Consider the following 27,660-nt stretch of genomic DNA (forward strand, 5'->3'; position numbering starts at 1 on the left):
CATCAGCTATGAGTGATCAAAATCTGCAGAAACCTCTTTGGAACTGCTCTAAATGATTCTCTGAGAAGAAATTATTTGTTGATGTGAAGATGTGTAATCCATCTGTAAATGAGCAGATTTTTACACATAGTCTGAAGAGATACACAACAATCCATTCTTACAACATAGGATATCTTTAATTAAATCGATATTGGTGAGTTAAAAAACATGAAGTGAAAAGAGGACAACTAGGGAAATAAGGTATTCTATGGCTATTTATAATAAAAAGTTTTAAAATTAAAAAAGAGGAAGAAACATTAATTGGCTTTGTAACTGAAGAGAGAAGACTAACCAAGAGATCACAGGAAAATAGTTCTTACAGAAGAAGCACAGGGAACAAATCATCATCTTTTGCATATTTTTGTTTCTCAAAATTATTTGGCAGGACTTTGCCTAATTAGGGATGAGCAAAAACAAGATGTAAGAGACATTTAAAAAGAGGGCATCTAGTATTAAGAATTTTGAAGAATACAGCAAAAGAGAAAATGTTCTATTAGATATTATAATTTGGTATGTAACATGAACATTTAAAATTCTGATTAAAGTGACTAAAATGACCTATATATTTTTTAAAAAGTCAAATAAGAATTTAGGGGATAGAACTCAAAATAAATTTACTCTTAGTAGTAATCTGATGTAAGAATATAAATTCTTTCAGTTTGGTAAACATGGATACAAAATCTTGTTGTCTGTATTCTACATTTGCATAGGTTGTCTATAAAGAGTGATACATGTCAGGTCACATCGAAATGAGTCAACACTTTGAGCTAAAAGGCTGTTTATACAATATACACATTCTTTACTTACATAGCAAAATAAGCTTAACACTTTTATATTAAAAACCTGGGATACAGTAAGATTAGTAGCACCATGAAAAATAATTCTTCCCCCAAACTGCAGTCTTTTATTTTACTCAATGTGATTCTTCTCTTTATTTAACTTTTAACATACTGTTTTAAGTTACTGGGCAAAATATATAATCTTCATCTTACAATCCTGGGGAAAGTCATTCTGGACCCAAGAAGTAAATTCCTTATTTCATTCATAGAAAACTAATAGAGACCTTGCTCTGGCATGTTGTTGAGGTACATCTGTATCTTCATGGTTACTAGTCAGCATGTTCTCTTGGTCATATATAGTAGCACCATTGGTGGCAGCAGTGGTAAAGTTGGGAGGAGTGAGACATTGCATCCTGGGAATTTTATATATATATATATATATGTATATATATCACATTTAAAAACACACAAGGAATTCTTCAAAATGTTATGTCCTCTTCATGCACACTTGACATCGGCTAATACGTGTCCTCAAGTCTCCTGCTTTCAGTGTTTCTGACTGAGGTTTGCTAGGAGATAAGAAACAAGACAATCAAATTAGCCTTTTCTAGTTTTTCAATTCTATTATTGGTTCAGATTCATACCCAAACATCCTATTTTTGCTTAAGTAGCTCTCCTATGACTTAATCACTAACTTTTGAGCAATGTGATCTAGTGCAGTAACTGGTATGGCCGAGGAGCCATTAGTGGTCATAGTTATTTTTGTGACTCTTCTCTCTACCACTATTTCCTCTATTTTTCTCTCCCTCTTTATCTCTTATATATTTTTCTAACAGTCCTAGAATGAGGGAGATCTGAGCAACTGATGATGAATAAATGATAAAACATATGCATATGAAATGCAAAAAGATAATTATAAGAAAAATATCAACTAATGATAACTCAAAAGAAGCAATACATAAAAATTAATTTAAACGAAAAAAAAATCTAATTTAAAGGACCTACCAAGACTGAAGTATCCTGAAGTACATATACTATATGTGGTCTTACTCATTCAGACACTTGGATGAGAGCACTGAAAACATCCTGAGAAAGGGGCGCCTTCAAGACTCAGTTGGTTAAATGTCCAACTCTTGATTTCAGCCCAGGTCATGATTTTAAGGTTGTGAGATCAAGTCTTCATCAGGCTCCATGCTGGGCACGGAGCCTGCCTAAGATTCTCTCTCTCTCTCCCCCTTCTCCTCCCCACTCTTGTCTCATGCTCTCTCTCTCTCTCTCTCTCTATCTCTCAGAAGAAAAGAAAAGAATAGAAGAGAAGAGAAAAGAATAGAAAAGAAAAGGAAAGAAGAGAAAAGATAAGATCTTGGGCAAAGAGATCACTGGACTGAGGCAGGGATCATAGATCACAGCTTCAATCTTCAATTCCTGGGTAGCTTCTGTCTAGTTGAGCAGCTCAATTATTGTTGAGCAGGTTTGAAAGGTTATAACCTTTCCTTGCTTTGTGTGTTTGCTACTGAAGGATTACTACTACCAAGCCATCTGAAAGCACACATACCTAACATTAGCCAAGTCTGTTTTTCTGTCCTGAGTCAGGTATATGAAAAGAACAAGCACAAATGAAATACGCAGTCCACTAAATCTTCAACGTGTGTTGGTTATAAACAATCCATGAATTGCTTCTCTCTTCCCTAGTACTTTTGAAGGAAGTGCCTTACCTGAACATGTCTGACACATCTACAGTTGCTAGCCAAAAGCTGTAGGAATTGGCATAGTAGTTGCAGGTACCCCGCCCATGACATTCAATGAAGGGAGCTGAACGAAACTCTTCCAAGCAGGAACCGGGGGAGGCCAAGGCTTGACCTGAGCCCTCTGCTCCTGCGCTTGTGTGCTAGAAAAGATAAGGAAAAATGTGCCACTCATACCTTAGTGAATACCTAATGATATGTGCTAAATATGATCCCAAATTCAATTCCAGCGAAGGATCTAGGGCAAGAAATAATAGAACGGTATCGACACCAAGGGTACTCTACAGAAGCAACAGGCAGATTATGAAAATATATTCTAGAAAATATGTGAAGGGAAACACAATATTTGGACAGAAGTTATTTGAAGTTCAAGCTCTTTACTATGCAAATGGCAGGGATTCACTGTATTAGGAAGATAGATATGATGGGCAGTTAGGTACAATGACAAAGGCAAGGAGAATATTTCATACCATCATGAAGGAGTAGCCAATCCAGAGAGAATCCCATCCCTGAGGACAATGGGGAATCTGGATGGTCTGACTGTGAACTGCAATCACCACGGCTGGAGCTTCACATACTGCACATCTGGTAAGGGAAAGGGAGGGGAACACAATCTGCACAGTAAGTATGTGGGAACTAGCAATCCCTCTTCTTTCAAAGCTTTCTTGGTATAGATGCCCATTAAGGTGTCTTCTGTGCTCACAAAAGCAGGAGAAAATGCACTTCAAGAGTTGCTTTTTCATAAGCCCTATCTCCCAATATACTTAATAAATTTATAAATGATAACTGTAAGCCTTAATTAAACAAACTCCACAAATGCTATAGCGTTTGCATTTTCCATTCTGCCTTAAATTTGTATTCATACTTGCTATAGTCAATGTCATAATCGCTGTAAGAGTTTGGCTTCGTGTACTGCACATACTACTTGCTGTCAAAATGCCTAACTGGATGGTAGACATTTAGTAATGCTGAAACTGTGGTAAGAACAATGTCTGGTGAACTGGAAAAGACAAGAAACAGACACTTTCTCAAACCCCACCCATTATTTTTGCTCCAAAGGATATTTATTAACCATTTGTCTATGTCTAGAGAAATACAGCATTTCCATAATGCTGGGCAGCTACCCAGGCGCATGGAGATGTGGCTTAAATCTATAAAATTAAGTAAAGCAGCAACACAGTAAATATGTTGCCAAGTCTACCAAATCTTTAATAAATATCATGAAGGGACCTTCTGACATATGACTGAACCAATTTGGTGAATTTTTCTACAAAAGAAAAATAATAAATAAAATATAAAATATAAAAATAAAATAATAAATAAAAAATAAAATAATACCTTTAAAGGACCATTTACTCCCAAGAGTTGGGACTGACAAAAATCACAAAAAATAAATTCCCCCCAAATCTGGGCAAATGTACTAAAAAGGGCACCATGAATTTCCTACTAAGAGATACTGAACTAGGTTTAACCTTTATATTCAATGTCAAATAAACTAGACTTTCCAATGATTCATCCTTTATGGTTAGTAGACTCCTAAATCAATTGGGCCATGATCAGAATGAAAATGACAATATCTCAAAGGCCTAGGAGATTGAGTTAGACTAGAGTTCTAATGTGGCAAAACTCTAGGAAGTCTATACTAATGGTACCTCTCTCCTGTTAGTTACTCATGCTAACTTCAGCTATCACTCCCTCTGTCCCATAACTTATCAACAACCAAATCCTATCTATTGTATTAAAGTGATACATGCCCCCCACTGACAGTTCCAATCCATTCCTATCAGGACTAGAGCAATACCTTCAATCTAACTGGTCTCTCTATTTTAGGACCATTTCCTCTATAATCTATGTTACATGTTGATGGTTCTGTAATTTTCCCTTAAGTAGAGCTCAAGCACTTTTCAAAGCTCACCATTATAAACCAGATTAATTCCAAAATAAAACCTTACACTGAAAGACTTCTACAAACTGGGTCCAAGATAACTTTCTAAACTCTTCCCCCTATGAAACCTTTACAAGTTACATTCTAGACATATCAATCTACTACCCATTCCCATGTTCTCTGCCTAGTATGCCCTTCCCCTTTATAAGCACCTGTATCTCAAGTCCTTCCCATCCTTTAAGTACTAATCAGGTCAAAATACATTTCTTCCATATAGTTATCCCAAATTTATCCAATGAAAATTAAACATTCTTTTCCTCATGCTTTTATAACATTTTATTAGATCTATTGTAACATTTAGCCAAGAGTGATATATATTATATTAATTTACATATATTTGCATAATTATTCATCTGATTTCTTTGTACATTATACTAAGTCTATCACGGGGTCTGGTTAAAAGCAAATTCCCAACTAATATGGCTTAAACTAAATACTTTAGTTAAATACTAAACTTAAACTAAATACTTAACTGGATATTATAAAGTCACCTCTGTCCTACCTAACCTAAGAAGAACATGATCAAATTATTAGCTTTAGACTCCTTTCTGACTAGCTAAACTAATTGGGGATTGGTAAAAGTCAAAGCTAAACCAGTGTCTCACCGACTAATAAATGGCTGGATGTTCTGGCCCTTCAGGGGCTCCATGTTCATTGGCATGGGCTCTGGGGTGGACAGCCAGTAAGAATAGTCATTTCTTGAAGCAAAGTTGCAAACATTATTGATGTTGCAGAACATGAAAGGCATGGTACTGAAGCGACGAAGGCAGCTGCCAGCCGTCCCTAGGAAGAATTGGGGAGAAAAGGATGAAGGACTATATACGATGATCATACTTTAGTTTCTTTTGAAACCCTAACAAACAACCTGTCAAGGAGAAATTTACCCATGTTTCTTAGATAATAAATACACTTTGTTTTAGGTCTTCACTTATAAGATGCATGTTTACTTATATTTTTAACATTTCTAAAATTGGGAAATATCTTGTAATTTATATAGACATTTATTGTTGCAGTTCATTATATATTCTCCAACATTGTTTTTACACTGGTGATGTACTTATAAATAATGGTGTCTTATGGAGAATATTGAGCAATTTATTATGAAAAAGTGAAGAACACACACAGAACTCTTATAATGTCTTGTTAGTACTTCCTTTCCAGGCTATCCTCTCTTCTTCTAAGACATCCTCAGTATGTATCTTGTTTGTTTTTGCAATCTCTTTAGGCCTAGAGACAATGGTAGTGCTGACCATAATGCACAGGAACCATGAACAGTTTTGGCCGTGAATAATAAAAAGGGAAAAAAAAACTAAGAGAGAAAGGAAGGATGCAAGGGGAAAAAAATTCAGAACTGGTAAGAGCAATAGAGGTTATCTATATCTCTACATATAACTCTAAAAGTTATCTCTTTTATTCTTTTTCTTTAAAGATTTTATTTATTTATTTGACAGAGAGAGATCACAAGCAGGCAGAGAGAGAGGGGGAAGCAGGCTCCCTGCTGAGCAGAGAACCTGATGTGGGGCTCGATCCCAGGACCCTGAGATCATAACCTGAGCTGAAGGTAGCGGCTTAACCCACTGAGCCACCCAGGCGCCCCCATATCTTTTATTCTTATTCACCAAAGAATGATGAACAATGGTGTACCCCCTCACACATTTTTAAGTTTAGGTGTAAAACTTTTCATCAGAATTTCAAATTGATACTATGCCAGTTATTAAGGTATTGGTTATTGTCTCTTGGCTCCAAAGCTACCTTTCTATATTCCACTTTGTGATACTGGAGACTGGGACTTTGCAAACTACATTTCAAATGTTACCAGCAGTCATGTCTAGTGTTTTGTGAATATATTTTTATTTATTTATTTATTTATTTATTTATTTTTATAGTATTAGAAGTCCTAGCAACAGCAATCAGACAACAAAGAGAAATAAAAGGTATCCAAATTGGCAATGAAGAAGTCAAACTCTCTCTTCTTCGCAGATGACATGATTCTTTATATGGAAAACCCAAAGGACTCCACCCCCAAACTATTAGAACTCATACAGCAATTCAGCAACGTGTTAGGATACAAAGTCAATGTACAGAAATCAGCGGCTTTCTTATACACTAACAATGAAAATACAGAAAGGGAAATTAGAGAATCAATTCCATTTACTATAGAACCAAGAACCATAAGATACCTGGGAATAAACCTAACCAAAGAGGTAAAGGATCTGTACTCTAGGAACTATAGAACACTCATGAAAGAAATATATTATATTTAAAAACAAACTGTCTCTCTCTCTTTTAAATATATCCAACATAATGATTTGAAACCTAACAATAAACATTTTTTAAGGTACATAAACTCATCTTTAACAAGTGGAAGTCATTCAATGCCCTTTGCATCTGGAAATTATGTCAATTCCACTGTTCTCACACAGTTTTTCCTAGTGTGTTTTTTAAGTTTTTTTTTCTTGATTATCCTATCATATTTCTCTGAAAAAACAATCTATAATAACTTCAAAAAACTTTCTATGATCATAAGATTTTACATGTTAAATATTTTTTAAATTGTCATCATTATATTGGGAATTTATAAAAAATACAGATATTATAAATTTTGATAATTACTAAACACAAAAAGTAAACTTGTTGGGAAATGCATTTTCTAATGAGATGGATTAGAGGGAATTATAGAGCCTCAGTTAATGGAGACTTTAATGGAACCATTATTTTGAGTTGTCCCTTTGAATTTGTCCCCAGAGGTTTTCACACTTCATGGCAATACACAATAGTATGATTCTTTCATAAAGTGGGAGATGGGTGATAGTGAAAGGGGATGTGGGAAACAGGATTATCCATAGCATATACACAGGCAGTTCAACTTCAGGAGAAAGTACGTATGAAAGTTGAGGATTTGAAACTTGATTCCTTTAAAATTACGCCTAATTAGTTCTTGGAAATTCCTTATGTTTCCAAAGGAATATGTTTATCTCAGACTGAAGATGACTGATAGAAGACCAACAGTTCTTAAACCTAATGGGTCATCATCATCATTGGGAATTTTTATATAAGAGGTTTGGGATGTGTCTAGGAATCTTTTCAAAACTTATCCAGGTTGAAAAATCATTGATTTAGCATAATTAATTCTTTTTTCAGAGGAAAAAACGTGGCTCAGAGAAAGGTGACTAACTCAAGGTCATGTGAGAGTGAATGACAAATTGGAATAACTGAAAATGGATGGATTTACTAGTGCAGCGACTCTGGAAAACAGCATGGAGTTTCCTCAAAAAGTTGAAAATAGAGCTACCCTATGACCCAGCAATTACACTACCAGGTATTTACCCTAAAGATATAAATGTAGTAATTCAAAGGGGCATGCGCGCCCCAATGTTTATAGAAGCAATGTCCACAATAGCCAAACTATGAAAAGAACCTAGATGTCCATCAACAGATGAATGGATAAAGAAGATCTAATATATAAATACAATGGAATACTATGCAGCCATCAAAACCCCAAAATCTTGCCAAATCTTGCAACAATGTGGATGGAACTAGAGGGTATTATGCTAAGTGAAATAAGTCAGTCAGAGAAAGACAATTATCATACGATCTCACTGATATGAGGAATTTGAGAAACAGGACAGAGGATCATAAGGGAAGGGAGGGAAAAATGAAACAAGATGAAACCAGAGAGGGAGACAAACCATAAGAGACTCTTAATCTCAGGAAACAAACTGAAGGTTGCTGGGGGAGTGTGTGGAGGGAAGGGATAGGGTGGTTGGGTGATGGACACTGGGGAGGGTATGTGCTATGGTGAGTGTTGTGAATTGTGTAAGACTGATGAATCACAGACCTGTACCCCTGAAACAAATAATACATTATATGTTAATAAAAAAAAGAGGGTGGCGGTAACAAATGGAATGCTAAAACTGTTCTGTATAGGCACAAAAAAATATATTAAGAATCATTAGTGTATTAAAGCCTTATAGTTTTAGAAAATGAAAGGCATTGAGAATTCATGAGATTTTTCTTCAAAATTTTCTCTGAAAATTTGGAGACTATTCAGAATTCTGCTTCATTGTGTGCAACCTAAGGCATAGATGCAATCAAACACCCATCTTCTCATCATTATGGGCCTTCCTTTTATGTACCTTTTCCTTTTCTTTCTGAGACCAAGGATATCTCCAGCCCTGTCCCCAATTAAGCAGTAATGTTTTATTTTTAATCTACTTTATAAATAAAAAGTACTTTGATTTCCATTCTCCAATTTGATTTTCACACCTATGATCAAGAAAGATACAGGACCAATATTTTCTTATATTTTATACACAAAAAAGTGGCTAAGAGGTAGTGACTAACTCAAACCTGTGCATTCAGTGATGGAGATAAGAACTGAATCCAACACCTACCAGTGCTAAATCCATCCATTTTTTTTAAATTAACATATAATGCATTATTTGTTTCGGGGTACAGTTCTGTGATCCATCAGTCTTACACAATTCATAGCACTCACCATAGCACATACTCTCCCCAAGGTCCATCACCCCACCACTCCATCCCTCCCACCCCCCTCCACTCCAGCAACCCTCAGTTTGTTTCCTGAGATTGAGTCTCTTATGGTTTGTCTCCTTCTCTGGTTTTGTTTTGTTTCATTTTTCCCTCCTATGATCCTCTGTCCTATTTCTCAAATTCCTCATATCAGTGAGATCATATGATAATTGTCTTTCTCTGACTGACTTATTTCACTTAGCATAATACCCTGTAGTTCCATCCACGTTGTTGCAAGATTTGACAAGATTTTGGGGGTTTTGATGGCTGCATAGTATTCCACTGTATATAGATATATATACCACAACTTTTTTTTTTTTACTGTTTTCACATTTGAATTTTTAAAATTGTTTTTATTAACATATAATGTATTATTTGCCCCAGGGGTGCAGGTCTGTGAATCATCAGGCTTACACATTTCACAACACTCACTGTAGCACATACCCTCCCCAATGTCCAAAACCCAACCACCCTATCCCTACCTCCCTACCCCCCAGGAACCCTCAGTTTGTTTTGTGAGATTTAGAGTCTCTTATGTTTGTCTCCCTCCTGATCCCATCTTGTTTCATTTTTTCTTTCCCTACTCCCCACAACCCCCTGCCCTGCATCTCAAATTCCTCATATCAGAGAGATCATATGATAATTGCCTTTCTCTGATTGACTTATCTCGCTTAGCATAATACCCTCTAGTTCCATTCACGTTGCTGCAAATGACAAGATTTCATTTCTTTTGATGGCTGCATAGTATTCCACTGTATTTATATACCAGATCTTTTTTATCCATTCATCTGTTGATGGACATCTAGGTTCTTTCCATAGTTTGGCTATTGTGGACATTGCTGCTATAAACATACGGGTGCATGTGCTCCTTCGGATCACTACATTTGTATTTTTAGGGTAAATACCCAGTAGCGCCATTGCTGGGTTGTAGGATAGCTCTATTTTCAACTTTCTGAGGAACCTCCATACTGTTTTCCAGAGTGGCTGCACCAGCTTGCATTCCCACCAACAGTGCAGAATGGTTCCCCTTTCTCTGTATCCTTGCCAACCCATCGTTTCCTGACTTGTTAATTTTAGCCATTCTGACTGGTGTGAGGTGGTATCTCACTATGGTTTTGATTTGTATTTCCCTGATGCTGACTGCTGTTAAGCACTTTTTCATGTGTCTGTTGGCCATCTGGATGTCTTCTTTGCAGAAATGTCTGTTCATGTCTTCTGCCCCTTTCTCAATTGGATTATTTGTTCTTTGGGTGTTGAGTTTGATAAGTTCTTTATATATTTTAGATACTAGTCCTTTATCTGTTGTCATTTGCAAATATCTTCTCCCATTCTTTCAGTTGTCTTTGGTTTTGTTTTACACACCATAATCCTTCCAGTAATCCAACACAGACTGTATTTATTTGATCAGGTGATTGTTTCTTTAACATAAAGTTATAGCTGTCTGTATTCTTTGCTTAGCCATCAAGCTCTCTCCAATTTGATCCCTGTGTGAGCCATAGAAGAGACTCTGCAACCTGGGATCACTCCTGGGATCTTAGGCCCCATATCATGGCCTTCCCATGTTTGAGGCCTATACTGTACCTGAATCAGGGCCAGTTTGTAGCCTCCATACTATGAATGCATAGTATTACAGCCCTTGTTTGACCAAATACATGCATTTTGACAAGTTACAGTGAGATACTGGATAGCAGATTCCATTTTCTCTTTGAATTAAATTTTTAAATTTCACGGTGCTCAAAAACTTCTAATGGTTCCCTATTAAGTCAGGGATTTGAAGTTTATAAGCTTGATTATAGGTACAAGTTAAGATTCTGATAGTGAAGACAGAACGGTCTAAAAAAGGAGAAGAGTTTTATGGGAGGAAGACTAGAGGGATTTACGTAAAAGATAAGAATATTTTCACCATGAAAATTTGTCAATTGTAAAATTAGAAAAAGAAGATGCCACCTACAGAAAGTAAATGTGGGAAGGAAAAATAGCAGAGGAAAGATGAAAAAGAGACAAAGAAAAGCAGAAGTGGGAGAAGAAAGTTGGTGGGCAAACTCCTCCTTTATCTGGCTTCATAAAATGACCCATGACTCTTGGCTTCCATGTTGGTGGAGATGCGTACTCCAGTAGGGCAGCACTCCCTGGCAGGTGTGGCCACATGACCGGAGAATAGAGTGAGCAGAGAAGACCTCTGGAGGTCTCTGTTGCTGAAGTATTTTCACAAAATAGCCTAGCTAAAGAGACCTCAGGAGGCCTCTTACTATGGAGACCCCAGAAACTGGGAGCCCAGACTATCTTCTCAATTATTTTTATGGAGACAAAGGAGATAATGCTCCCTAAAATTGGCAGCCACAGGTCAATGGGGCTTTGAAATCCTAAGTCAAAAACTCCAGAAAAGGAAATGTTGATAATTGGAAGATGTCTTGAGCATCATCCAGTCCAGTTTCATCCCATCAACAAATCTGCCCACCACAGTATAGAGATGACACACAGGAACACATTAAATGAAGTGTATTTTATACAGAAATATGGTGCTTTACATAGTTTTAATCTACTCTGTTAATACTTTATAAAGCTATGACACTTATTTGAGGAAATATAAACTAGCATAATTAAGAAATGACCCTAATTTCTTCGATTTAGAAATCAAGATTCTCTTCAGAACGTATCTTTCGACTTGATGAAGACCAGTGTCAGAGAAGAAAAAAACTATCTCCTATGAAAAAACACTGCCCACTCAAGCAACTATTATACCTACCATAGAGAGCCCAGGGAATCTATTTTCTTAATAACTAAGCTAACATGTGGCCTTCCCCCAAATGTGCTGCTTCAGGCCAAGAATTGTACCTCACACTAGCTAACTAGTGCTTTTAGAGTAATGTATTACTTATTTAAAACTTATAGTGAATATATTTGGCTGCCCTTGACATAATCTGCAATTTGGAAGTGCCCCCAAATTAGGGAGATACACTTGTCCAAGGCTACTCCAGAACCCAACAGAATTTTCAAAACAAAATGAAACACATAAAAAATATAAGATGCCAGTTATCTCACCCAAGTCTTGACCGTGAGCTCTTTTATTTCCTTGAACATACAGGAGAGAAAAGCCTTCATAAATCTGGACAGTTCCATGTGGGCATTGTGGTGCATCTGTTGTCTGGCTGTGACGTGTGATGAGGAATCCATGGGCGATAGAAGAAGTTCCTGGAGGACCTGGGGGACCTTGCATACCATCTGGTCCAGGGGGACCATCCAAACCACGGGTACCTATTTCCATGGAATCATCAATATACAAAACTTAAGTGAGCCCTGATCCTATATTTATGGCTACTGACAGAACATTATGATCTCATTTGATTTGTTAATTTAGTCAATATTTATAGAGTGCCTATTAAGGTATTGTCAGATATCACAGATTTAGAGATAAATAAAATATGGTTCCTGCCCTCAAAGAGATTTAAATATATATTTTTTTTTCTGATGGAATTGGTTGTCAACATTAGGCACTATATAATGAGTACTGGGTGATGGAACATTAGATGGGAAGAAATGATGCTTATTTGGGAAGTCTGTGTGTTATCTAGTCTCTTGCTCTATTAAAGGAGCCCAAAGCCCATGACGAAATTTCAGTCTGCTGTTTTGTTCATCAAGAAAGGAAGAGTGTGGTTGCCATCAGTCTGCCAGTTTCATTGCTGAAAAACATTTTCCTTTGAATGTGTCTGGGGAATTATTCTCAGGTATACCTTTTTGTTTAGAGAATAGGCAGGGCACTACTAAAGCAGCCTTTTCAAAATGTCTATTTTCAATTTACCACTGGTTCCATTTCTCCGTTTAGTCCTTGATTTGAGCCTATTTTAAAATTATCTTTATACACAGGCCTTTTGCCACTGTGTATATGTATTTTCACTTTGGGGAAACTTCACAGCAAAGCTCATATGTGATGAAGATGACACTAACTTGTTTCTTCTCCAATATACAGTTAATGAAATGGCAGGGTATCAGTTCCAGGAAGGCCATAGGTATTACTAGTCTGCCTTGTTGCCACTGATATTTTTTGCCAATAAATATTCTTTTTTTTGCCAATAAAAATTCTTTATGTTTATATTATTTAGAGTTATATTTATATTGTCTAGTGTTGCTAACACATATTAAAAATCTAATGAGTTTATGATCTTTTATTTCTGCTAGCAATTTTACTTCAGTGTGTTTTTTAATTTTTAACTTTTATTTTGTTTATTGAAGTATAGTTAACAAACAGTATTATATTCGTTTCAGGTATATGATACAGTGATTCAACAATCCTATACATTACTCAGTGCTCATTATGATAAATGAGTACTCTTAATTCCCTTTATCTATTTCATGCACCCCCACCACACCTCCCCCCTCTGGCACCCACCAGTTTGTTCTCTGTATTTAAGAGTCTGTTTTTTTATTTGTCTCTTTTTTCCTTTGTTTGTTTGTTTCTTAAATTCCACATATGAGTAAACTCATATGGTACTTATCTTTCTCTCTCTGATTATTTCACTTAGCATTATACCTTCTACATCCATCTATGTTGTTGTAAATGACAAGATCTCATTCTTTTTTATGGCTAAGTAATATTCGTGTGTGTGTGTTCCTTTTTTTCCACGTTCTTACCAACACTTATTTCTTTTTGATTCTAGGCATACTGATGTATATAAGGTGATATCCCATTGTTGTTTTGATTTGTATTTCCCCGATCGTTAGTGATGCTGGGCATCTTTTCATATGTCTGTTGCCATCTGTATGTCTTCTTTGGAAAATGTCTATTAAGCTCCTGTTATTTTTTATTGCAAGGTGATTCAAACTCTCTTTGGAAGTAGCTTTAGAACATACTGGAAATCTAGTGGATACCAGATTCAATATTATCAGGAGTACCTACTAATGAATGAACTAAAAACCTGAAAATCAATTTGTCATCTCAGTATAAGATACCACTCTGACTCTCAAAGCCCTATGGGGAGCACTTAAAACTTTATAAACCTTACAACTATATTACTGAATTTTATGGGGGAAATGACACTCTGTTGTCATATTTTAAAATGTAGAAAGATTCGCAATAGTTTCAAGATGGTCATGGGATTTAAATCAACATATTGAAAATTATCAGAACAGGTAAGTATAGTGAATACCTAGAAAAACCTCATTTTGAGGAAAAACTGTTTCTCAGTATTCTAAACACATAAATAAAAACAAGCTTTCTATGCTTTTCTAATACTGGGAATTTTCCTTGTATTTGCTGTCCTATTTTCCCCCAGCAACAGAGTCACCAGCTAGCTATACTCTCCCAAGAAAAAACTCTCAGCTCTAAGTGGACGTCTAGAGATCTCTCAGACGAGACTACTATCAAAGGCAGTGTTTTACTTGTCTCACCTGGCTGGCCTGGCAGACCTGGATCTCCTTTGCGCCCTCCTGCACCATCAAAGCCAGGGAGTCCATTGCGTCCCGGATCTCCTGGAGGGCCAATTGGACCTATAGGGAAAAAATAGGATCTTCAAATATGGGTATAATAATTCCATAACCAGACAGATCTAGGAAACCTAAGGTTGTTTAGTGTCACTAAATTCATAGTCCATTCTTGTCTTTAATCCAGATACCCAAAGGAATATCTCAAGCCTGGGACAAAAGAAGCAGACAAGTATTTAGCTTCAGTTTTAAATAATAGATTTGTCTTTGCAGAGATTACCATAATATGGCACTTGTGTTCTCTTTGCCTCAGAACAAAATCGGAGTATAAGGCCCAACTTTTGTTATCTGTCCCACCATAGGTAAGGTTGTTACTGCCTGGTACACTCAGTTTATGGAAAGACTAACAACCTTAATAAGTGAGAAAGACTGAACTTAGTTTCTAGCTTTCTTATATAATCAAAATTGGCTGCAAGCATAGAATCAAATGGCCAACTAGATGGGAGTTAGTTTGAAAATCATGAGGCCTCACAGTGGGGAGCTGATGGCTGATCAAATTAGCTTCCTATCCTTCTGGTGGTTGGGATAGAGAAAGCACCAGATCTTAAATGCGTATTAATTTCATTACAAAGTTTTTAATAACATTAACCTAATCATTCAAGTTAGAATAGCTAGCGGAATTGGCTAGAAGAGATTAGACTGGGCTTAAAGGAAATTAGGACATGAGAAATTAACACTTCAAAGAAAAAAGGAAATAGGATCTGTGGTGGTCTGGTATTCTACTAGTTGTTGAGACTCCTCTTCTCAAAGACAAACCATGACAAGTGAAAGGAGAACTAATGAAATGCCCCCAAATAGATAAGGCTTAGAAAGATGATCTGCAAAGGTACCTGGTAGGCCTTGAGGTCCTGGTAGTCCAGGCAGACCTTTTAATCCAGGCTGGCCTGGGATCCCTGGTGGACCAACATCTCCTTTGATTATAATACTCTGTCCTGAAGGACCAGGTAATCCAGGGGGACCTAAGAGGCAAAACATACAAATTGGAAGGTAGGAAAGAGAAAGGCCAGAAGTGTCCTAAGATCAGAATAAAAATTGGTGCAAAAGAAACAAGTTAAATTTGTTGAAATGTTGCCATGTCCAACAGAAATCTGTTTAGGAAAGCCATCATCTTACCCAGAAGACTAAAAAAATAATTTCCTTTGAGTCAGTGGAAAAATTATGCTTATTGTCCCTACTTTCAAGACTTGAAGCATGACTTGGTTACTAGAAAGTCTAATCCATTACAAATCTGTGAACACTGATGTCAGGGGAAGATAATTCTATTTCCTGATAAGTCCATTCTGATTCTAACATCATTTGCAGTTCTTGCTTGTTGTGCTTATCAAGTGTCCCACTGAACTAGTAAGGGAATTTAGCAGATGTCCTATTTCAGTTTATAGGAAACTTTTGTAAGTCTCCAGCAAAAAGAACTATTTTCATATTAAAAATATTTTCAATTAAAAATGACTTGCTCTTATAATCTGTTCAACCGAATATGGGAAAGTTAGTATAAAATCTAATAAAAATCTTAATAAGCATTCTTGTTAGTCCTGCATCCATCTTAAACTTAAAAGAACTGATCTCAGTATTTCCTTAGTAAAACAGAGAGGTTGAGAGACCAGTAAATAGAGGGAGAGTTTTGCCTACTTGCTCTCAGTTGTTGGGGATTGAGACTCTAAGAGTTTAGTTCAAAGACAGAACGCAAACTTTCAAGTTCTTCAGTGTGTCTAAGAATCAGGTATAACTAGCTCCTGGAGTAATTCTTACCTGGGGGGCCAACAAGTCCTGGATCCCCCTCAGGGCCAGTTGAACCAGGTACTCCACTGGGTCCCTTCATGCCTGAAAAGAAGGTACACACAATGGCACTGCAAAGCAACAGGGCCATAGCATTTTCCCAGTCAAATCAGAAAATGGGTATCTTATCCCAAAGGAGTTTAATATAAAAACATCCCTTCAAATACCTGGAAATCCTGGAACACCAGGGAGACCAGGATCTCCTTTCATTCCATTGAGACCTGGTCGGCCAGGATTACCCTGAATAAATAAAATCATTAATTTTAGAAAAGAACTGAAGGGGGAGGGAGTGAGGTTATACAGTATTCATATTCACTGATAGCACTTGCTCTACAGTCAAACTTCTAGGATTCAAATCCCAGTTTTGCCCCTTACTAGCTTGTGTGACCTTGAGTTGATTATTTATCTTTGATATATAGTTTTCTCGCCTCTAGCATTAAGAAAATAATAGTATCTACGTCATGGTTTTTTTGTGTGAGATTAAATGAGATAGCTCATATAAAGTACTTAAAAAACTGATTGGCATTTAGTGTGTACATAATAAATGGCAGCTATTATTTTATTATCATGAACAAAGGCACTTTTTTAAGTGTAGCACTAAAGTTATAAATGCTTGGGTGAGAATCACATGTACAGGAATGATAAAGTCTGCGAGGCTTAGCAAAAAATATAGCAGGGCCTATTAATTAATTGGGTTTGAAGGCCAGGGAAACTATGGGAAAAAGAAGAGTTGAGAATAAGTCTAGAATGTACCTAAAGGAAGAATAAATGAGGGACAATGAAATTTTTATCAGCAGGACTGAAAAAGCGGCAAACCCGGAACATATTCCAACATGTAAGAAATGGCTAAAAAAGGAGGGCATGTTAGAAAGACCAGATCCAGCTTGAAGAAGTTTCCAAATCCATGATAATTAGAGCATCGGAATAGATGACAGTTTAAAAAATTATAAATCATTTAAAAAAGAGAATCTGAGTCCATACTAATAATAAATAGATAATACACAGAAAAGAAGGGAGGCTTTGCTTACCAAAGGGCTAACTGGCAAATGTGAACATAGTGCAAGAGTTAGAAAATCATCATTTGCCACTGTTCACTATATTCAACCATTATATTGATTGGCTGAGGCAAAAATCATAAATAGATATTAAATATATGGGGAAATTTTGATGAGTAGTATATTTGCATGATCTTAATATGCCTTTCCATAGCTTTGCTTATTAGTTACAAGGGGGAAGAATAGTAACCATGCAGTGGAGAAACCAGGTAACAACTTGTTGGAATGATCAAAATTAAGATCACCAATGAGGGGCAGATGAACACTGTAGGCCTAAACATCTGATGGAGGACACAATATCACTCATATAGTGTGGGGATGCATAATTAGAATGAAGAAATAGCAGACAAAAGAAGGAACATTCTGTCTTAAAAAATGGTAGGCTAGGGCACCCAGGTGGCTCAGTCTGTTAAGCACCCAACTCTTGATTTTGGCTCAGATCATGATGTCAGGGTTGTGAGATGAATCCCATGTCAGGCTCCACACTCAACACAGAGTCTTCTTGGGATTCTTTCTCTCCCTTTGCCCCTCCCCCACCAAATAAATACATAAATCTTAAAAAAATAAAAATAAAATAAAAATGGGAAGGGGCTACATTTCTTCAACTACGTCAAGATTATGAAATTTTAAAAATTGCTTAGTAACTGATTCAGACTGAGGGAGCATAAAGAACATAAATATGACAGTTAAATGCAATGCATAATTTGGTCTACACTGGAGGAAAACAATGCTACCAAGGACAATTACTAGGTTAACCAATACAATTAGAATATGGAAAGTAGAAATAGAAGTTTATGTTAATGTTCAGTTTCCTGAAGTTGATAACTGTTGTGTTATTATATAAAAGAATATCTTTAATTTTAGGAAATCTCATGCAGTGAAGTACTTAGTGCTAAAAAGGCATAATAGTTACAACTTATTCTCAAATGTTTCATATATATATTATATATATATATAATTATATATACACACATAACATATGGGGCAAAACATTAACAACTAGTCCATCTGGGTAAATGATACATGAAAGGTTTTGGGCTTTTTTTTTTTAACCATTCTTGGAATTTTTCTATGTTTGTTATTTCCATCAAAAATGTACAAATGTAAGAACTAACTTGCACAAAAGGAAATGAACAGAACTTGATAATACTAGATTTGCAAAATATTGCTATCAGGCAGTAGTCTTGAATCAGGCATAGAGACATATGAACTGGAAGCACCTGGGAAATGAATGAGGAGGGAGTAAATAGAGAATGAATAAAGAGAAGACTCGAATTTTAAGAGTATGTGTCTAGAATAATGATGACATGAGGAAAAAAAAGTTAGCTGTTGGAAAGCTTTAAGGACTACTGTTTTAGGGTTTTTTTTTTCTTTTTTTCTGCTATAAAGCAGTCAGAGTTAAAAGATTGAGCCCAGGTTGTGTTGGTTGCAATATCTAACAACAATCTTCCTGAATGAATATAAGAAGTGTTAATGATCCATAAAGAAGCATGGGACTTTCTGGGTCACTCAAACCAATGTGGAAAGTACATGAATACAAATGTGGGGATACGTTATTCCATTTTTACAGGTGAAGACAGAAACCTAAACTGTCTATCTGTGTTCCTCATAGACACAAAAGTAGAAGTGTGCAGGGGAGCTGAAATTTGACCCTAACTCTATCTAATTTCAAAGTCTAAAACATCCCCACTCAACTATAATTACTTCCCTATGGTCTCATCCACATGTAATGTTCTGATATATGCATCTTCTTTTATGAATTTGCTTTCACTGAAATGAAGGGTTCTCAAACCTAAATAACATACATATCAATGACTCCAGGTAAAATATCTTCTGAGGAACCCTTTAACTATAAAGCAGCTAAGTCCCTTTAGTTGAAAGAAGATAGAAAATTTGCCTTTCTCTTATTTTGTAATTCACTAGGAGGCATGCATAGAGCCTTGACCAGTAAATACTAATAAAAATAATGTAGCTTAGAATTCTCATTTTGAATGAAAATGCCCACACTCCTTTCTCATCAAATTTCTACTCCCATTTCCTACCTGGAGTCCTGGTGGTCCTTGGTCTCCTTTCAAACCAGGCAAACCAGGTTGCCCAGGTTGGCCTGGGTTTCCTCTCTCTCCCTTAATACCTCCATTTCCAGGGAGACCCCGGGGACCTTCTGGACCTGGTAGACCTTGACAGTGCACAACAAATGGCCATATTTCAGTATAGCATAAGAGTAGTATAAAAACCCTGGCTTCTAAAATATCAGTCTTCTAAATCCTATTAGTTTACAGGATAAAATCCAGAGTATATCAAAACATACAGACCTATTTTGACTCTCTAATATAAATTGCGGTAGGTTCTTTTTGTTATCAACACTGGTCTGTAGTCCCTTTTAGTTTACATTTTATTATACATAAAATTGAATAAACTCATATTTAAAGACAGAACTCAGGACATTAAAATAAAGACTGCTTCTGTGATCCCTAAAGGGTTTCGGTTACGTGAAAAGAAACAAACACTATACATAGGGCACTGTTCTCAAACTGAAGCATACATCAAAATCCCCCGGAGAGTTTGTTAAAACAGACTCCTGGGCTTACCCAGGAATTCTGGATTCAGAAAGGCTGGGGAGGGGCCCACAAAAGTGCATTCTAATAAGTGCCCTGTAACTAAAGCTGCTGGTTCCAGATCACACCTTAAGAATCACTACTGTAGGGCAATCAGGGATTCAAGTCATTTGTCACACTGATTAACAGTAGATTGCTTTACTTATAAGTAATTATTTTGTAAGTAGTATTTGTAAGTAGTTTCATTCAGCTTTTATTACTACGCAATTAAGACAAGTTACTTAAGCAAGCTGTTTAATTTCATTTTAGTGACATGCTTACTAATATATGGTAACATTTTAGTGTCAGAAATTTATTAATTCAATATAGTACTTTTGAATTTATTTTAAACATGTTTTCATATTCTTTGCATTTTAAATATTTCTGAAGAAAAATTCTGCATATGTCTTGGGAATAAATGAAATTATTTAAAATTGGTTTTGCTAAGCTCTTTTCCTTATACTGTTTTAACTTTTCATTCTAAATAAAGATATCAGGTCTATTAAATAACCAAAAAGATCTTATCAGTGGCCACATCTTTTGTCGCTAGGTGGGAAATAGCTGTTATTTGCTTGCTAAGCAGTAACTGAAGTTAAGACCAACTAGTTCTGCCTTAAGAAACTAAGAATGAAGCACTAAATGATGAACAGGCAACACTTAGCACCTATACATTTTCTTCTTTGGTAATCTTAGTTTTTTATTGGTTTCAACAAAAAAGGGAGGTATGTAGTGATTACTTTTGAAGGAAATATCATAGGCAAATGAATTTAGAATACTTGAGTTCATGCTTACCTACGGACAGAGGGTCATTTTTCTGATCTGAGATAAAATTCAGACTTTAGTTCCCTTCCAATACTCTTAAGACTTGAATCAATGACTAATGCTAACAAGGCAGCATGGCATATGGATTAAGAATGCTGGACTCTGGAGCTGGAATGTTGGGTTAGAATCCCAGCTTCTATAATTATTAGTTGTTAGACCTAAGGAAGTTTATTAATCTCCTTGGCCTCAGTTTCCTCCTCTTTAAAATGGAAATAAGAGGGGTGCCTGGGTGGCTCAGTCATTACATATGCCTCTGCTTTGGTTCAGATCATGATCCCAGAGTCCTGGGATAGAGCCCCACATCAGGCTCCCTGCTCTGCGGGAAGCCTTCTTCTCCCTCTCCCACTCCCCCTACTTGTGTCCCCTCTCTTGCTCTCTTTCTCTCTCTCTGTATCAAATAAACAAAATCTTTAAAAAAAATAAAATGGAAATAAGAGTAGTACCTACTTCATCAGGTTGATCCAAGGATTAAATAAGATAGTATGTATAAATTACTTAAAATGGTGCCTGGTACACAGTAAGAATTATGTAAGAGGTTTTTACAAATTATTATTCCTACCATTACCTTCATTACTAGTAAAACTGAAAGTAAGAACATATCTTTAAAATATGAGCCCATTTTAAAACTTTCAGCTATTTCTATGTGATTTCATAATATAACACTATTCATCTGGCATATGAGAAAGAGGAAGCAGGTCCACAACAATACAACAATTGTTTTATCTTTAAACAGTTTAAATTATATAGCCACCCAAGGCCAGCAACCAGGCAGAAACACTTAGAAATTCCCTTTCCAGGGACGCCTGGGTGGCTCGGTTGGTTAAGCAGCTGCCTTCGGCTCAGGTCATGATCTCAGCGTCCTGGGATCGAGTCCCACATCAGGCTCCTTGCTCATCAGGGAGCCTGCTTCTCCCTCTGCCTCTGCCTGCCATTCTGTCTGCCTGTGCTTGCTCTCTCTCTCTCTCTCTCTCTGACAAATGAATAAATAAAAAATCTTAAAAAAAAAAAAAAAAGAAATTCCCTTTCCAATCATGAAGGGTTGGAGTACTTTGCACTAAAATAAACAAAGAAGAGCAACTGCTGGGTTCACACCCTCAGACAGGGTTTTCTAAGCAAAGTTATTAGTTTCATCGATAATGTATAATTTGGACTCAAAATCCGGTAATAAACTGTCTTTCTGGGAAAAAAATTTAAACTACCTCTTAAGCAGCCTAACATTGAGGAAGTAGGATTAAGATCGGGGAAAAAAGGAAATCTTTTATGATCCTCTTCCCCAGTCTGAAAAGTTATCAGAATATTTGAAAAACAAAAACAAAAACAAAAAACAACTAGGCATGTTATGGTCATTGCTCTTTCTGCAATTAAAAGAAAATATTGGATAATTTACATGTTATTAATTCAGACCTGCCATTCTGGAGTCCCTCAAATTTAATGATTTGTTAATTATATAAGGGACATATATATTTTATTTTTAATTGTACTCAATAGTAACCCTCTTTCATTTTTTAAAAGAGCCACATAGACACGTATCAGGAGCAACGTCATGCGACAAAAATCAGTATGTAGAGGTTACAAATACACCAGATGCCTGTCTAAAAATCTTAATGCAGTCTTAAAGATAATATAACTATTTAAAATTCATCATGTCTTCACATATGGATTACTGATTATAAAAAATTCAAACTACAAAGACCTAGTGTCATTTCAAACTTGATTATAAACAAGTCACATTACCTTCACCAATATGTTAAATACCAGAGCAGGTAGTATTTGAGGATAACAGCCCTCTTCAATGACTTCTGACTTACAGCAAAAAAAAAAGTGCATTTCTCTTATCATACATATAAAACATTAAAAAAAAAAAGAATTGACCAGTGAAGAGTCTAACCTTGAAAACCTGGGAAGATCAGAGTTCACCAAAGCCCAAAGATCGTTGTTAGCAGTATCAGACATCACACAGTACAAAATAAGATTATGAGTTAGAAGTGGTTCACATTATAGCACAAGTTAAACAATAATCCTCTTTGCCAGCATTTCTCATACCTACAGCGTAATCAGTATGCAAACAGAACCATACAGAAGTATAGAGAGTCCAACATTTTCAAATAGATCTTATTACAGGAAATAATCCAAAAAATGGAAAACACTACTAAAGATATCATGTTAACCCTGCTACTGTGGCTTTCCAAAAGTTAGCACTGCAAGCATTAAAGCTGGTAAGACAGTACCATTTCACTGATTGCCTTCCATTCCCTTCACAAAGGAATAATTTTGGATAAATGCTTACATTTATCTTGGCCTCTGTCCTCCTTTAGTAAAAACCCAAGGTATAAATTTCTTGATATGTTCAGACTGCCTCAAAAAGGTACACTTAACTTTAAAGGCCTCGTTAGACAAAAATACAAAGATCACAGGTGACTAAATAGAGAAATTAAAATAAAAGTACGCAATGGCCATTACCAACTGTACTTTTATTTGCCTTCTTTAAAAATCATTCTATGAAGCCACATTCTGATTTTTTTTCATAATTCATCAAGAAGTTTTCTTCTGTGAATTACTACTTACAACAAGTTATTTAAAGAGAAAGAGCCAATATGTATTCGTTCACCACTGAATGTTAAAATAAAGAGCCAAATTTTCCAGAATTGTGAAGACCATCAGTGAATGGGTACATTAAAAATATTTTGACATGCAATATCCTACCCCAAACCACAGAAAATATCACATTTACCTTATTCAATGCCCATATTAAATCAGGCTATTAACTATTAAAAGAAGGATCATTAAATAAAAAGATAAAAAGCCTATAAATAGGACAACTCTTGGTTAATGTTAATTAACTATAAACACAATTTCCTTTCCTTAGAAGTCTTGCTATGATTTATAAACACTGAGCTTAGCAGAGAGAATAAACTGTGCTAGAGCATTGAATCCTAGGAATTAGAAGACCTAGGGTCTGTTCTTGATTCTACTATTTACATCTATGGGACTGAAGACAATTCAGTCTCTCTGAGCTTGTTTTCTCACCCACATAATAGGAACAGTGTTATCTGCCATAACCTCCCTCACAGAGTTGTTTTAAAGATCAAATTCCATTTAAAAAATAAAGACCTGATATCTGCCATGTGCAAGGTGCTACAGGGAACACAAAGATTAGCTACACCCTAACTCTGCCTTCAAAGAGCTTTTAATAAAAGTACATTATATGATGTAAATGGTGGCACACTACATAAATATAAAAGATTATTATCACTGCCAGGTAATAAAACTTTTACAGCATTTGATAATTTGAAATTCAGAAGGCTAAAAATCGGGTTCTATTTGTTTAAATGGTTTCTAAAGCACCTACAGCAAACTGACTCAAGACCACAGTTTGAGAGTCTGGCCACATAATTAGTTAAATAAAACAGAATTCCTACCTAAGATAATTCTGAATTTGATTAGACATTTTATATATGTATTTGCTATAGAAGGACCAATAACAAGAATGCTTAGAAAAATGTCACTGAAATATGTATTTTGGTCTGAGTAAGTAACAAAGAAAACTTCCAATCACATCATAGCAAAACTTCTAAGATCTTAATTTCTAAGAGATAAAATTTTAATGAGTTATATGCCAAGTCAATTTTGTACATGAAGTTCTTGATCTATTATTTCTCAAATGACCAACAAAGTTTAACTGAAAAAAAAAACCAAAATAAAAAACCTAGTCTTATTCATAAGTGGTAATAACTAAAGATAAGCTGATGAACTGATTGGCAAATTTTATTTTATTAACTTTTATTTAAATTCAATTAGCCAGCATATAGTACCATCATTAGTTTCCAATGTAGTGTTAAATGATTCATCATTTGTGTATAACACACAGAGCTCATCAATTTTAAATCCAGTTTCCACTGTTGTAAAGAGAACACTGTAGATACCAGTTTCCAATAACTATGTAATTTATAGTACATCTGGTAAATAAGAGGTCAAGTTGGTTTTAAAGTGATATGGCTACTTCCCTGTTTCTTCTTTGAATATATTCTAGTGCCTCAGAAGAAAGCAATCTTCTAGCCAACACTAAAATCTGGAAGTGATCAAAAGCAGCCAACTTCTATGCAAGTCAGTCAGGGGAGTACTCAAAATTACTTCAATGTATGCCCTAAGTTTTCTTTTTATCATGGTGATAGTTAAATAGTATGCACTTGTCTTAATCTTTTTGATGACATCTATTTCGGAAAAACACAAGAAGCAGTTAATAGGGATTGACAGAACTTATGCAGTAACAGAAAACAAGAGTGGAGGCAAAGTCCAGACTGCTATAACTAAGAATCTAGTAAAATGGCAAAAGGAGCTCTGCTTCATCACTTATTATATTTATAACTAGAGTAAGAAGCCAGATCATAAGCATTGAGCCATACAACTGCCTTTGTTGGAGGATGATATATGCTACTAGCAAAACAGACATTTAACAGAGCATTGGCAAGCCCTAAGTCAGATTCCCAGCTATGCCAGTGACAAACAGTATGACCTTGGGCAAGCTTCTTAACATCTTTGGGCCTCAGTTTTCTCATATGCGATGAAGATTCTCTCCTTGACTAAACTTTAGGCAGGCTCTTCTGAGCCTTATTCTCAACCTTATTCTCCTCTGAGCCTTATTCTCATCCTTGGGCCCTGTTACTTGGTATGCTGAAGTCTACTTTTAACGAGAATCCTTTAGCAAGTCAGTTTATGGATAATCCCCCCACTGCTGATATCTGATCAAGTCCCTTATCCCCCAATCTTGATGTCTAAGTCTTTGGCCTGACTTTAGCAAGAATTCTATTAGGCCAGTTTAGCAAGAACCTACCTACCCTTAACGTTTCATGTTAATAACTTTTGATCCACTGACTCCCTCACTCTGCTGGTTGACTATAAATCCCCACTTATCCTTGTTTTATTCAGTTGAGCTCAGTTTCTTTTGCAACTGTCTCTCCCCTACTACAATAGTCTTAAATAAAACCTGTCTTGCCATCTTTAACAAGTGTCTGGTGAGTAATATATCTTAAGTATAAAACTTGGGTCTCTTCTAGATCAGATACTCTATGGCTCTATGAAATTATGCATTTGTGGAAGGATTGAAGTAGTAAGTAGGAGTAAGTAACTAGTGAATCTGTTCAGATAGAGATAGATGGCTTCCTAAAAAGAATCTTTAAAAATCATGAGCTTTAATTCATAAAAGAATATTTCCTGCCATTCCCTACAGTCAGAACTCAAGAATATACCTTTTTGTCATTTTAGTTCCTCCTTAGAAATTTGAAAAGATCTATTTATCTTGAAGTAATAAACACATTCAACTATTTGTGGTTCCCTTTACTCCTAATTAAGTTAACATCTTTCACTGTGAATCAGCAATTTTCCATTGGACAGCTCCTGGTAACTGTTCTTTGGTGTGTAATGTTTATATACGTACGATTCAAACAAGAGTAAAAGGCTTCTAATCTGTGTTGGTTGTATGGAATTTTTTTACTGTGTACCTATTACTTCATTTTCATAGCATGGGAATTTAGAACTTTGTGACAACCCAAAATATGAAGATGGGATGGTCTGAAAAATTACAAGAGTTGTGGCAAGTCAAGAATTGCATATTTACAGGGTCTGATAATAGATATTATTATTTAAAAAAGAATGCCTTTTCAAGGATATTGAGAAAGGGGAACCCTCTCACACTGTTGGTGGGAATGCAAACTGGTGCAGCCATTGTGGAAAAAAAACAGTACAGAGGTTCCTCAAAAATTAAAACTAGAACTATCCTATGATTCAGCAATTGCACTACTAGGTATTTACCTAAAGAATACAAAAATACTAATTCAAAGGAATACATGCACCTTGATGTTTATAGGAACATTATCTACAGTAGCCAGATTATGGAAAGAGCCCAAATGTCCACAGACTGATGTGTGGATAAAGAAGAGTAGTACACACACACACACACACACACACACACACACACACACAATTACTGAGCCAAAGAAAAGAAGGAAATCTTGCCATTTGCAATGGTATGGATGGAACTACAGAGTATTATGCTAAGTGAAATAAGTCAGTGAGAGAAAGACAAATACCATATGACCTCTCTCATATGTGGAATTTAAGAAACAAAACAAATGAGCATAGGGAAAAAAAGAGAGACAAACCAAGAGACAGACTCAATTATAGAGAACAAACTGATGTTTTGTGAAACAGTAGATAGGGATTAAAGAGTACACTTCTTGTGATTAGCACTGGCTATTATTTGTTAAGTGCTGAATCCCTAAATTATAATTGAAACTAATTTACACTCTATGTTAACTAACTAGAATTTAAATAAAAAGTTAAAAAAGATTGCCTTTTTGAAGGATAGTTTGATTTCATTTACATTAATAGATATAAAACAAAAATAAGAAATATACTATACGCTGAAGGTAAAGCTAAAATATACAATATACTTTTGGGTACTATAAGTGTTTGACTAAAAATGACAAAAAATATGAATTTTAAAATGTTAAATTAGTTTTCCTAACTAGGTAATTTGGGGTTATTCCAATAGAAATATTGGGCTCTACAGTTCTTTCAACTTTCAGAGATAGACCAACATGTAAGAACTGAACTGGCATATATGCTCTTAAAATACATGCAAGCACTTGAAAATATTAGGTAGATATATATATATGGAGAGAGAGAGGAATTATATACTAAATTACATACATATACCACATATACATATATGTATACATATACATGTATATATGTATAACTATATATACACACATATACATACATATGTGTGTGTGTGTGTGTGTGTGTGTGTGTGTGTATATACGTATATATATTTAAGAAAAATTTCAAAGTTCATGCAGTTACTACTTTGGAGTTAAGGAGCTAACCTGGAGGACC

The 27,660-nt window shown here is 35.6% G+C and overlaps 1 protein-coding gene across 1 annotated transcript in view; it reads right to left on the reverse strand.

The window, feature by feature from the left end:
- Positions 1–157: 157 nt before the first annotated feature.
- LOC111161271 (collagen type IV alpha 5 chain) overlaps positions 158–27,660 on the reverse strand; it is a 246,161-nt gene continuing 218,658 nt past the window's right edge. Inside the window, exons 42-54 of the mRNA XM_022524848.1 lie at positions 27,651–27,659; positions 22,652–22,660; positions 19,390–19,523; positions 16,460–16,532; positions 16,266–16,337; positions 15,350–15,478; positions 14,427–14,525; positions 12,084–12,296; positions 5,114–5,291; positions 3,034–3,148; positions 2,534–2,706; positions 1,288–1,387; positions 158–1,231 (exon numbers count right to left, since the gene is read on the reverse strand). Of these exons, the coding sequence (XP_022380556.1) occupies positions 1,306–1,387; positions 2,534–2,706; positions 3,034–3,148; positions 5,114–5,291; positions 12,084–12,296; positions 14,427–14,525; positions 15,350–15,478; positions 16,266–16,337; positions 16,460–16,532; positions 19,390–19,523; positions 22,652–22,660; positions 27,651–27,659 (1,286 nt within the window). The 3' untranslated portion in view covers positions 158–1,231; positions 1,288–1,305. The remainder of the gene's footprint in view (positions 1,232–1,287; positions 1,388–2,533; positions 2,707–3,033; positions 3,149–5,113; positions 5,292–12,083; positions 12,297–14,426; positions 14,526–15,349; positions 15,479–16,265; positions 16,338–16,459; positions 16,533–19,389; positions 19,524–22,651; positions 22,661–27,650; position 27,660) is intronic.

Source organism: Enhydra lutris, unplaced genomic scaffold (assembly GCF_002288905.1).
Source record: "Enhydra lutris kenyoni isolate GAN:26980312 unplaced genomic scaffold, ASM228890v2 scaffoldscaffold83, whole genome shotgun sequence".
Classification (NCBI taxonomy): Eukaryota; Metazoa; Chordata; class Mammalia; order Carnivora; family Mustelidae; genus Enhydra; species Enhydra lutris.